This window comes from Notolepis coatsorum (genome assembly GCF_963971535.1).
Source record: "Notolepis coatsorum genome assembly, chromosome: 12".
NCBI classification, from domain to species: Eukaryota; Metazoa; Chordata; class Actinopteri; order Aulopiformes; family Paralepididae; genus Notolepis; species Notolepis coatsorum.
In genome coordinates, this window is record NC_140176.1 from 110,904,077 (window position 1) to 110,917,250 (window position 13,174).

The 13,174-nt window shown below is 43.3% G+C and overlaps 1 protein-coding gene across 1 annotated transcript; it reads right to left on the reverse strand.

Moving 5' to 3' along the window:
* Positions 1-919: 919 nt before the first annotated feature.
* On the reverse strand, positions 920-12,867 carry LOC311238022 (pleckstrin homology-like domain family B member 2; the record flags this gene model as incomplete). Its single annotated transcript, XM_084325989.1, has 4 exons — positions 920-1,030; positions 5,081-5,166; positions 11,867-12,086; positions 12,850-12,867. 4 exons carry the CDS (start codon positions 12,865-12,867, stop codon positions 920-922), a joined length of 435 nt encoding a protein of 144 aa, XP_084182115.1.
* Between the last annotated feature and the right edge of the window lie 307 nt (positions 12,868-13,174).

Genomic DNA, 13,174 nt, shown 5'->3' on the forward strand with positions numbered 1-13,174 from the left:
TCCCCAACTCGCTCTCACTTCCCTGATTACCTCCGTTAACCCTCCCACACCTAGTGACTGATATGCATAAATAGCTTCGTTCCTCCCGCAAGCAGTACCCTCCCTTGATGACCACTAGAAACCTTACAATGAAAAGGGGAGAGTTGGGTAGGAAGGGGTTAATTGTAGTAACGTTACCCACACCAAAATGGTTAATGCTGGGCACAGGAATGGACACGCACACAGAATCCCATCTAATGTTTAATATTAGTTGTACTGTTCAGTTACAATGATTTAATAGGAGTGGTCGAATGGACGGAAGTCCTACTATAGCTCCGTGTGTGACCCAATACCTTATAACCACGTATATTATACACCCACCTCTGGGTTAGTATCAGGGATAATATACTTCAATGTGTTTGACTTATCACCCACGTCTGGGTCAGTACCATGTGTAACACCTCTATCAGGCTTTAATTATATGGCAAGACTAATACCTTTCCAAGGCTTTACTTAGGATGCACCAGGTCTGTAACCTCCCCACAGGGAAAGGGTTAATTAAATGGGAAAATATTATTAAAGAACAAACACGTTATCACACTCAAAGAAAATGAAAAGGTGGGCCCACTGTACCAGAACAAAAGTCCTATGCTAATGCCGGCATGTAATGTTGATGGGGTACCCCTATGAACTGTAGTTAGCAACCATTAGCTTCGCCCGCAGGCCGCACCATCGCGCCGAAACAGTACTTGTTGGTGCAGACGGAACCGCTCCCACTGCCCATATAACTTGCGGCATTTCGGGTCTCCTTCTTTCAGCTGTACTTTAGTGGGAGGGACCCCCTGCGTCACCGCCCGCCACACCGGACCCAACTCGGGGTCGTCTGCCTGAAGTTGCCGCATTTCCGCCCAGTCATATCCGCTGTTCCCCTTCTGTGCCGCTATCTGTCGTGCGCTGACACTCGGGACCTCCCGCGTCTCTGTCGGTCTCCCGGGGCACAGCAGAGCCCGTACTTCCTACGCGGGAACCACGACGTAGCCATCGCGGGCGACTGGGGCGGGGACGGACAATGGAGCGGTCCGTTCCTGGAGACCCTGACGGGTGTGAGTGCCGGTCGCGGGTATCGTTAGGAAGTCTTTCTCGGTGTCTTCCACTTCGGGTTCTGATCGCATCGGCATGCGAGACAGGGTGTCTGCGTTCTGGTTGAGTCGACCAGGTTTGTAGTGCACCACGAAGTCGTACTCCGCAAGCTGAGCGTTCCAGCGCTGCTCCACTGCTCTCAGGTTGGCCATGCCGAGGTGCCTCAGCGGGTTGTGGTCGGTGATCACGGTGAACTGGGCGTACATCAAGAGGTCTCTGAACTTCTCAGTGACCGCCCACTTCAGGGCGAGGAGTTCCAGCTTGAACGCACTATAATTTTGGTCATTCCTTTCGGACCCACGCAGGCCTCGGCTCGCAAAGGCGATGACTCGCTCCACGCCCTCTTGTTTCGACTTAGTACCGCTACCAGTCCCAAGTAACTCCTGTCTGTGGTCACTATGAAGGGGAGCTGGAGGTCGCGGTAGGCCAGCACCGGGGGTGTCAAGAGGCACTTCCGCAGATGGTCGAAGGCCGTCTGACACTGCAGAGTCCACTTGAAGGCCTCGGGCCGGCCTTTGGCGAACCCCTTTTTTTCTTTCCCCATCAGGGCGTGCACAACAGCCGGTTAACCCTTTCACTGCCACACGACAGAAGGTTGACCCTTTACTATCACGGTCGCCATTGGTTGTGTGATAGTAAAGGGTTAACCTTCTGTCGTGTGGCAGTGAAAGGGTTAAGGCAGCCACCCGTCTGCTCTGGCTGGTAAACATCTGGTCAGAACCTCTTCCCTGGACCACAGAAGCCCCACAGGGACCACAGAAGCCCCACTTTGGGCCCCAATGAGCTAGACCCAAGACAAGTGTGGCTGCTTAAATCACCCCCCCCCCCCCCCACACCACAGTTGCCAAATGTTCTTCATTGTATCCGTTTTGAGTGTATCATCAACTGATCAGTTGTAGTTAGTTGTGTTATACCTGTAAACTGATACATCATATAATAGATGTTCAGCCCCCAAAGGCAGATTGGGCCTTTTTTGCATTACTATATATATATATATGTGACAAAAAGTATTGTCGTTACATGTCCACTTTATTCCCAGAGCCTGATGTCTGGGTAACACTTCAACTGAGACATCTATAATAGATTGATAATGCAATAACCTTAGTTGTTGACAAACATAATATGTCTGATTTTCAGCTAAGATAAAAATGCAACAGCTACGAGGTCGTTCATATTTGATTCATGAAGAGCACATACTGAAAAACTGATTTTGATGAGGCCATAAAATGAGCTCTATGAACACCCAAATGAGGTTCATATTCTAGCATTGCTAGAATGTCTGAACCGGAATTAGAACCGCATTTGAGTGTAATAGCTCACACAGACATCATTTGGGTGTAATAGCTCACACAGACATCATGCGGGTGTAATAGCTCACACAGACATCATTTGGGTGTAATAGCTCACACAGACATCATGTGGGTGTAATAGCTCACACAGACATCATTTGGGTGTAATAGCTCACACAGACATCATTTGGGTGTAATAGCTCACACAGACATCATGTGGGTGTAATAGCTCACACAGACATCATTTGGGTGTAATAGCTCACACAGACATCATGTGGGTGTAATAGCTCACACAGACATCATTTGGGTGTAATAGCTCACACAGACATAATTTGGGTGTAATAGCTCACACAGACATCATGTGGGTGTAATAGCTCACACAGACATCATGTGGGTGTAATAGCTCACACAGACATCATTTGGGTGTAATAGCTCACACAGACATCATTTGGGTGTAATAGCTCACACAGACACAAACATTCTATGGCACAGCCTCATTAATTAGCCCCCGATTTTACATCCCAGTGACATCACTGATTGGGGAGTTCTCTCTCTGATTTCTACCTTTAGGAGAGAGCGGTGTGCGTTCACTGACTGAACTGTCCTGGGGTACAGGAAGAACATATGGGGACGCCAGGGTCTCAGGAGGTAGAGCAGTCGTCTGGTAATCCGGAGGTTCCCGGTTCGATTCCGGCTCCTCCTGGCAGCGCGTCGAAATGTCCTTGAGCAAGACACTTAACCCCTAACTGCTCCCGATGAGCAGGTTGATACCTTGCATGGTGGCCTCCGCCGTCGGCGTGTGAATGTGTGATTGAACGTGAGGCTCATGTTGTAAATAGGGGTGGGAATCATCAGTTTCATCACGATACGATACGATATCGATTCTTTGGACAACGATACGATATTTGCCGATATCACAAAGTCTGCCACGATACGATACGATACGATTCAATTCAGGTGCCTGCGATCGATATGAGGCGATATTATGTGCCCATTTAACACAATCAGTCACATTTAGATCAACTAAAAAAAGGCTACGGAAATATCAATTGATGTATTTATTTTTGAGCTCTTCCAGACATTTAAATGAAAAACAATCTATTGTTTTTAATACAAATAGACCTCCTGTTCACTTTTGTTTTTATATATTGAGCTTTAACACACACACAGACACACACAGACACACACAGACACACACACACACACACACACACACACACACAGTCCCCCACAGCCCCCACCCCTCCTCCTTCCAAGTCCCCTCTTCACTCTCCTGTTCTCTCTCACGGTTAGCTGCTTAGCTTTTAAGCAGCCAACGCGACGTTCATTTAGATATTTAACGCGACGTTGGCATAAAGGAATGGCGACGATGCAACGCCTGTTATATGCATTTGACCCGTTGCGGGGAAAAAACTGCACAGACTTATATCTGCTCGCAAAATAGACGCTCTGTAGTGCTTTACAGCAGACGCAAACACTGCTGTAATGTGTACACGGAGTTTCACAATACTGGGCGCCGGCGGATATGACTCGCGGGGATTTTCAAAATAAGAGTATCGCAATATGAATCGATCTTTTTACGTTGCGTCGATCCTATTTGATTATTGATAATAGATCGATATATCGATCTGGATCGATGTATTGTCCCACCCCTAGTTGTAAAGCGCTTTGGATACAAATATAAATACAGTCCATTTACCATCCACTTATGTTCATTCTTAAAATGGGTGGCATTCCCCCTTTAATGCCAAACTACCTGCGATTAAGAAATTAAAGAAATAAAATTCTGGTCAAACACGGTCAATAACATAATTATTACTTTTATATATTTTTCAACTTACGTAATTCTATGGTACACATGGGCTCCTCAGTGGCTTTGACTCGGACCAGAGGAGAGGATTATTATTAGTGAGAGAGAGAGAGAGAGAGAGAGAGAGAGAGAGAGAGAGAGAGAGAGAGAGAGAGAGAGAGAGAGAGAGAGAGAGAGAGAGAGAGAGAGAGAGAGAGAGAGAGAGAGAGAGAGAGAGAGAGAGACAGAGAGAGAGACAGAGAGAGAGACAGACAGACAGACAGACAGACAGACAGACAGACAGACAGACAGACAGACAGACAGACAGACAGACAGACAGACAGACAGACAGACAGACAGACAGACAGACAGACAGACAGAGATTGATTGAAAACTTTATTAACAGATTGCAGAATGGGTACAGTACAGTACAGCTCAATACATACAATTGTTAAGGGGATGCAGACCAGAGAAAGACTTTCGTCTTGTTTACATCAGGGTCCCCCATTTTCAATTCATCGTAACATATATGACATACATGACATACAGATAGACAGTACTGCTACATCTATACATTTATGACATACCAGATTTGCAAATACAGTACTGTTTGTGATACAGAAAGAGTCCAGAAGAGGCAGAGACAGATGGAGGTCACAGTGAGATTCATTCCAGGTGTTTCTTTTTATGTAGAAATAAGAAGAAGAAAACTGTTGCCAGATCTCTCACACACACACACACACACACACACACACACACACACACACACACACACACACACACACACACACACACACACACACACACACGCACGCACGCACGCACACACACACACACACACACACACACACACACACACACACGCACACACACACACACACACCTTGTGTGCGTTCTTCAAGTGGTCGTAGTAAACCTCTTCTATGGCTTGGAAGTAGATGACCCCCTTCAGCTTGGCCTCGTGTTTGTCTACATGAGAAGCACACACGGCGTGTATTTTAGTAAACAAAGTAAGAAAAGTATCTACCCTGATATATTTGTAAAGGGGAGAGCGATAAAAAATTGCAAGGATTAATGTAAATGCACATTGTCTATAATGTTTTTTTAATATTTTTTTTTACAGTTTTTCTCAATTGCTTTGGTGCATTTCTCTGATCAGAATTAAAGTTCTCCTAACCCACATAAATGGCACAATCATACTCCCTTATTCAATAACAATGCACTCTTAAGGGGAGACACTGCAGGTGAATAGGGTAAAAAAATTAACTAATAGATATCACAATGAAACTTCCCCAGTTGATTACTTATATTAAGACAAGACTTTTTTGTATTACAAGTTTTCTGAAATTGTATGTTTAAATATGCAAATGAGGCATGATCTACTTAAATATGCACTAATTTGCATATAATTCCAGGACAGAAATCTGAACATTGGATAAAGCCATTTTCAAAATTATAGTTTCATTTTGTTGACATATTAGAGCCAAAGGTTATTACAGAGGGGATTTTGGATATCTCTTTTTATCACTCCATAAATCAGAAAATACTCCATTCAGTCCATTTTTATGGTAAAATTCCATATTTCGCCATGTTTTTAGGAATAAAATGTGATATAAATCAGGGTATGAATGCGATATCAACAAACCCTTCTGTAAATACCTTCAGAACATAGATATGAATAGAACTGGAAGGTTTGGTGTATGTGTGTGCTACTGAAGTGGAGATTTCTGGCTCAGAGTATGAGGAAAAACTCTTAAAACTCATTTTTGGGAAAACGCCTTCAAAGTTCTGTATTGTAAAATGCCATACTTTTTTTTTTAAACAGATATTTACAAACACAATACCTAATCAAACCATTAGTAATAGACAACCTAAACACATGCCTGATAACTGAATAATAATAATAATGATGTTATCTGAACAGAACTACACACAGGCTACAAACAGTGTAGTACATTGTAGTACCCCCTAATAGGCAACACATATTTGAATAGATATCACTATGAAACTTTCCCAATTTGTTATGTACATATAAACTAAGAAAAAATATATTGCAAGTTTTCTGAAATTTATGTTTATATATGCAAATGAGGCACTTCCCCATTAAATATGTGCACATTTATGGATGCAATAAGGCAGAATGATGTAAAATAAACAACTAAATGTGTGTTATTGACGTTTTATTGTCACTAGTTTCATAGAAGACATGTTTAGGAAGCAAAATATAACAAAATCTCAAAATCAACAACAAAAAAAGTATATTTGACTATTCACCTGCAGTGTCTCGCCTTAATTGAAAAACGACCTATAAGATTCCCTATATGGGAAGAGCAAGGCATACACTCATTAGGGGATGTTTTTAACAAACAGGGTTTTTGTAGTTATGGAGAAATATGCAAAAAATGTTATCTCACCAAGTCCACATGGCTTTTTTACATACAGTTACGGCTATGTTTTAAGTCTCACAGTGTTCCATTAGACATACCAATTGAACACCACATATACCACAAATTCTTCTATGAAAGAGAGACATCGAGAGGTTTTGTTTCAGATTTTTATCATCAATTACTAACGTCCTCGTATGAAACCCTCCAACTAGACTCTGCCTGGAGGAGGGATATACCAGACCTGGAAAGTGACTTTGATTGGCAAGGAGCCTGGGCAAATGTCCGACTTACATCAAGGAACCCGGACCATCAACAAATCAATCTTAACTATATTCACAGGACATACTTGACTCCTATAAGACTGAACAGAATGGGTCTTAAACAAGACTCCAAATGCTCCCAATGTACAAATGGGGACGAAGGAACATTTATGCACATGTATTGGGACTGCCCACCAGTTAAGACATTCTGGAAAGATGTGACCCAACAATTATCAAAACTCGTATCTTGGAATATACCTGTACACCCCTCTGTATTACTATTGAATGATGTTTTTGAGTTTGCAGTAAATCCACAGCTAAAGAGATTGGTTTTATCGGGTATCACAGTAGCTAAAAAGCTGATCGCATCACGCTGGTTTCAACCGGAAAAAATGTGCCGGAAAGTTTGGTTTCTTACATATCTCGATGTGATTTATCAAGAAATATCTACAGCAAGAATTCTGGGTCTCAATGAATCCAAAATGTCAATGTGGTTAGAAGTGGTGGAGAGAATAAAAGCTAGCTTATAATGGTAGTGTCTGGTTAGGAGCGAGGGTTAATGGAGGTACTATCCAAAGAGGGGTCCGGGAGGGGGGGGGGGGTTCGAGCTGGAGCATATGTGTGTAGGTTTTTAGATAACAGGTATTAGGGGTATATCCTATATAAGACAATTAACTAAAATGTGATTTCATTGGATGTGCACTGACAACTAATGCTTGTATATCTTATCGTGTGTTGTCATGTTTGTTTATGTGTTTGTTTAAAAAATAATAAAAAAATAAAATACAAGAATTAAAGTTCTCATAACTGTTAGTGCATTTCTCAAAACAATTAGTACAAACTGCAAAACCTAGGTGATAACCTGCAGAAGCGTGTCACTTGCTCAAAATGGATAATTCATTCCTCAAAAGCAAGTATTCATGTCAATGAAAGTGTCACTGTCATCAAAATGAAAAGTCCTTACACCATTGTTTATGAACAAGATAGTCAAATGGCTTTGCCATGTTTTCTTTATGACAGTTCACCCTGTAAGTGTTTTCCAATGGAAAAAAAGTCAGATCTTGGTGACACTTTCTGAAAATGCTCAAGACAGCACTATACACTATTTGCACAGCCATTTGAAATCTACAGTTACACATTGCTGTATTTAGTGAGGTAAATTAGTACAACTAAGACACGTATGTTTCACATTTTAACTGCATATGCTCTTTGCAATTTTAATTTGTTCACAGCATTGTGCAAAAGAAAAATACAAACTAATTTACAACAAACATAAGAAACACCCTTTGGCTTTTGGGTAGAGCTGTGCACAACTGTAAACAATATTGCAGTACATATTGGAACTGAATTGGAACATACAACATACACAGTACTGTAAATCATTCATTCACATCCAGACGTTCCTGTCTGTCTGGCTATTGGATTCAGGAATGAGGAGTAGGGAGGGAGATATTCCACCAGCATCCTTTCATGTGCTGCAAACCACTGTGTGACCAGAATTGCGTGGTGAAAACGCACATTATCCCATACAACAACGTACTTGGTCAGATGGTCGCCATTTAGACCCCTCTCATTCTCAGGGATTATGTCCCTGTAAAGAGTGTCTAAAAAAGTCAGCAGATGTTGTGTGTTGTATGGACCAATGCGGGGCATATGGGTGAGGACGCCGTTTTCTGAGATGGCTGCACACATTGTAATATTCCCTCCTCGTTGGCCTGGGACATCAGTGGTTGCTCTCTGTCCAATGCGATTCCTTCCACGCCTTCTACCTTTTGCCAGATTGAAATTCCGCCTCATCAACATATATGAATGTGTGCAGCGATTCCCTGGCATCCAGCTCCATTCAGGGGAAAAATTATAAAGAAATGTATAAAATTTGCTTGACAGATTTTGACAACTAGTTCAACATATTTGTATGTAATGACTCAAGCAATGAAATGAGGACTATTAGTTTTATAGGGAATGACTATTCAGCAGTCATAAGTATAGTTCATTTTGACTGACATGACCTAAGCAAATGATAATGTTATAAAACAGCAGAGAATTGTATGAAAGCAATTGATGCATGTCCAAAAGCATTTGCAATTTGTTCGGAGGAATGAGAAACTGCTACTATGATGTGCACAAATTACAAAATGTTGTGGAGGTTGAACTAACAGTTATGAGAACTTTAATTCTGATCAGAGAAATGCACCAAAGCAATTGAGAAAAACTGTAACACTGCGTCACAAAGATGCCAATCAATTTACACACAGTGCATTTCCCACGAGCCGCCACCAGGGGCAGAGCGGTGACTAACTGTGAGTGAGTTAAAACCCTCTGAGGTCTGAGCTATTTTGAGATATGTGACCCCAGTGTTTCCCACAGGATCTTTTAAGACTGTGGTGGGAGAACCTTGGACCCCCCCCCCCTTTTTTTGGTACATTTTAAAGCAACACTTTGAGAGCAACATAAAGAGGCTAGATCTAGGATGAAGTTTGTGATCAAAACACAAAATCGACTGGACTAGAGCGGACATTTGAGCCATCAAAGAAATTGAGCAAAAGTGGTTACCAGTGTTGAACTGGTTTATTTTTTTATTATTACGATTACTACCACTGCCAATACTACTGATACATCCCTATTGGCAAACTTTATATAAAAAAATATATAAAAAAAAAGAAAATGTAAATACATTTTAAAATTTTCGGTTCATTATAAAACTGTGGCGGGACAAATTAGGGCCGCCACAGTCTAGGTAATTAACTCATAGAGCGCCACGCCCCTTCCGGGAAATTATGGCTTGATGGCCACCGCTTTAATCAATGGGAGGACGGGGATATTTGCGAGTGCTTAAAATATATCTTAAATTATGGCTATGGGTCTAATACACCCGTGGCTTATCAATGACTTGCTTGCAGTCAACATGTACAAAACGGATAGTTTTTTCATCGGTACATTTCCGTTTTATACCGTTTTGAATACGAGTATAGTTTTGGTGAGTTCTAGTAATTCCAGAGAAAGATGCGATAATAGCCCTTAGTGGAATACACAAAACAAAATTTTTTGGCTGATTTATTAATCGTTTTCAAATAAACGCTAGATTATCAATAGTATATGTGTCCTCATGCACGATACCGAAGCGGGCTGAAAAATCGCTTATCCGTGCATTGGTCAGCCACAACGGCACGCACACACACACACACTCGCGCTCCGATGGCGATGAAAGGAACATCGGATTAACCCAAGATTCGTAACATAAATTCCTTACCTCACATCTGTCCTGCAAAATGATTAATCAAATTCCTGATCGCCATTCCAAATATTTATCGCGTTTATTGATCCAACGTTTGTAGCTAAGGGGCTACACAACCCTGACTGTATTGAAATGCTAGATTAAACCACTACTAAAGAATATTAATTAGCCAGACATTATAGGTACACAAAATGGCGGACACTCCATTAACTGCGAGGGGACAGTGAAACCAAGTTAAACAATCACTTTAATATTAATAGAAAAACATACACAGAACGCAGATCTCCTGTTATTAATAGAATGTCAGTGCAACAATGTCAGAGGTAAGTATAATTCCTAATAATAAATACTACTGGTACCCGACCGTTGGAGCTCTGAATGGCGTGAGAAGAAGCACGCAGCACAGGGAAAAGCAAGATGGTGGATGGAGACGGTAATTCTCTGGAGATCCTACTCCAGAGAGCTGCAGACACACTTGGGATAATCCGGTCGTCGCTGGGGAGGAAAAGGTCTCGTACGGACCGGTCCTTGTATTCCTAGTGCCCGATGGCAGGATTAATAGCTATTAGTCCAAAAGCCCGTTGGCATGGGTGATAGCTAGTTAGCCCCTTTGTACTTAGGCTAACCCGCAGGAAGTCTTCAATAAGTAGTTAGATCCAGAACGTCGCTGGGTTAAACTATAAGTCTCTCAACGTTACTTCGCTCACACAAGTCACTATACTGTGCCAATAGTGGCTCGACAATATTATGGTTGTATCTAATTAGCTGTTCGGCTCTCTATAACGATACGTTGCCTTGCCGTCTGTTTACAACTGCGCCAAACGTTACTTCTCTCTCAGACTATGTCCAGGCATGTCCCAAGAAACCCGCGCATGCGCTCACGCTGTCTACGGCGTTAAGAGTGGAACATATACAAATAAGCGAATGATGAATACTGTTAGGCAAATAGATGACGTGAAAATATATATCTTATATATATAAACAATATATAAGTTATACAAAATAATAAACGCAGACTTTATGTTTTAATCTGGACCTTCAGAACAGTTATATATCCAAAACACATAATCCACGCTGCTCCCAGCCTCCCCAGTCAATGTGTTATAACGATACTGCATGCCCCGAAAAGGAAAACCTGGACCAGACTTTTTTTTTGTATGCACATCCGCAGCCAATCCAAACCAATGATGTGCAATACCATCCGGGAGACGATAGGCGGCGGTATTTGCCCTTTTGCGGCCTCAGACCCATTCCCAACGATAACATCAGGTTGGATGGATGAAAATGAATGGATATCGCTAATAAAAGATATAACGATTAAAACCTGACTATACTCGTGATTGGCGCTCAAGCATCGTCGAGTTAACCCGACTATACTCGTGACTGGCGTCCAATGAGTTAATGGGAAACACTGGCCCCAGAACAGTTACAGCATCACATCACATCACATCATGGATCCTACACTGGCCCCAGAACAGTTACAGCATCACATCACATCACATCATGGATCCTACACTGGCCCCAGAACAGTTACAGCATCACATCACATCACATCATGGATCCTACACTGGCCCCAGAACAGTTACAGCATCACATCACATCATGGATCCTACACTGGCCCCAGAACAGTTACAGCATCACATCACATCATGGATCCTACACTGGCCCCAGAACAGTTACAGCATCACATCACATCACATCATGGATCCTACACTGGCCCCAGAACAGTTACAGCATCACATCACATCACATCATGGATCCTACACTGGCCCCAGAACAGTTCCTACCCGCGTAGTAAGACAGCGTCCGGCGGTTGCGGTCGAAGACGAACCAGCGTTTCTTCCAGGTCTTGATCCCGCCCCCCATCTTGACCAGGTAGCCCCGACAGGTCTTCTCTGTGATTGACAGGTGGAAGCAGGTGTCCGCGCTGTGGCCCGCCCCCTCGATGTGGGCGCGCAGGTCGAAGTCGTCCTTACGCACCGGCAGGTAACGGGTCAGGGGTCGAGACTGGAGAGGTCAGATAGAGGGGTCAGAGGTCAGACTGGAGAGTTCAGATAGAGGCTGTTATCAGAGGTCAGAGGTCAGACTGGAGAGCAGAGAGGTCAGATAGAGGTTTGATGATAATTGTAATAATAACCTGATGATGACATCACACCCCAGTAATATTTGGTACAACGTGATGAATGACTCAAGCAGGCTTTGTTTTTCACGTTACTGAAATTATGTCACGGTTTGAGTGTTAAATGTATTTGCATAGCCAGCGACTGGAGCATTAACCCTTTACTACCACACTACAGAAGGTTAACCCTTCCACAACCACACTACAGAAGGTTAACCCTTCCACTGCCACACTACAGAAGGTTAACCCTTTACTATCACACTACAGAAGGCCTGGTGGTGGAGCTGTAGCCTGGACTGGGCCTGGTGGTGGAGCTGGACTAGGCCTGGTGGTGGAGGTGGACTGGGCCTGGTGGTGGAGCTGGACTAGGCCTGGTGGTGGAGCTGGACTAGGCCTGGTGGTGGAGCTGGACTAGGCCTGGTGGTGGAGCAGGACTAGGCCTGGTGGTGGAGCTGGACTAGGCCTGGTGGTGGAGCTGGACTAGGACTGGTGGTGGAGCTGAACTAGGCCTGGTGGTGGAGCTGGACTAGGCCTGGTGGTGGAGCTGGACTAGGCCTGGTGGTGGAGCTGGACATGGTAAGGTGGGAGTGCTGGGACAGTTAAGTTGAGAGGGATGTGGGAAATGTCTGCAGAGGGATGTGGATTCTGCACCCAGAACGGGGGAGTCATAGCGTCGTTCTACAAGGGTGGAAATGTGGCAGCAAGGTTGTTCGCCATGACTGTAATTCCCTTATGATTGGGATGAAGTCTATCGTATTTATATAACTTTGTCTCAGTCCAGAAGGAATCAAAGTGGCTGATGTAGCCATATCCACAAGCTGAGCAAACATTTTGCAGCCATCTATCAGCACTGTAGATACGGCTAAAAGACTCAGAGCTCCCTCTGAGGGTGGGAATTAGACCAGAAAGAATGCAAACCTTGCCAAGATTTACAATTGTTGCTACTAGGTGTAACTGCCTCTGTGTTCAGTTTAAG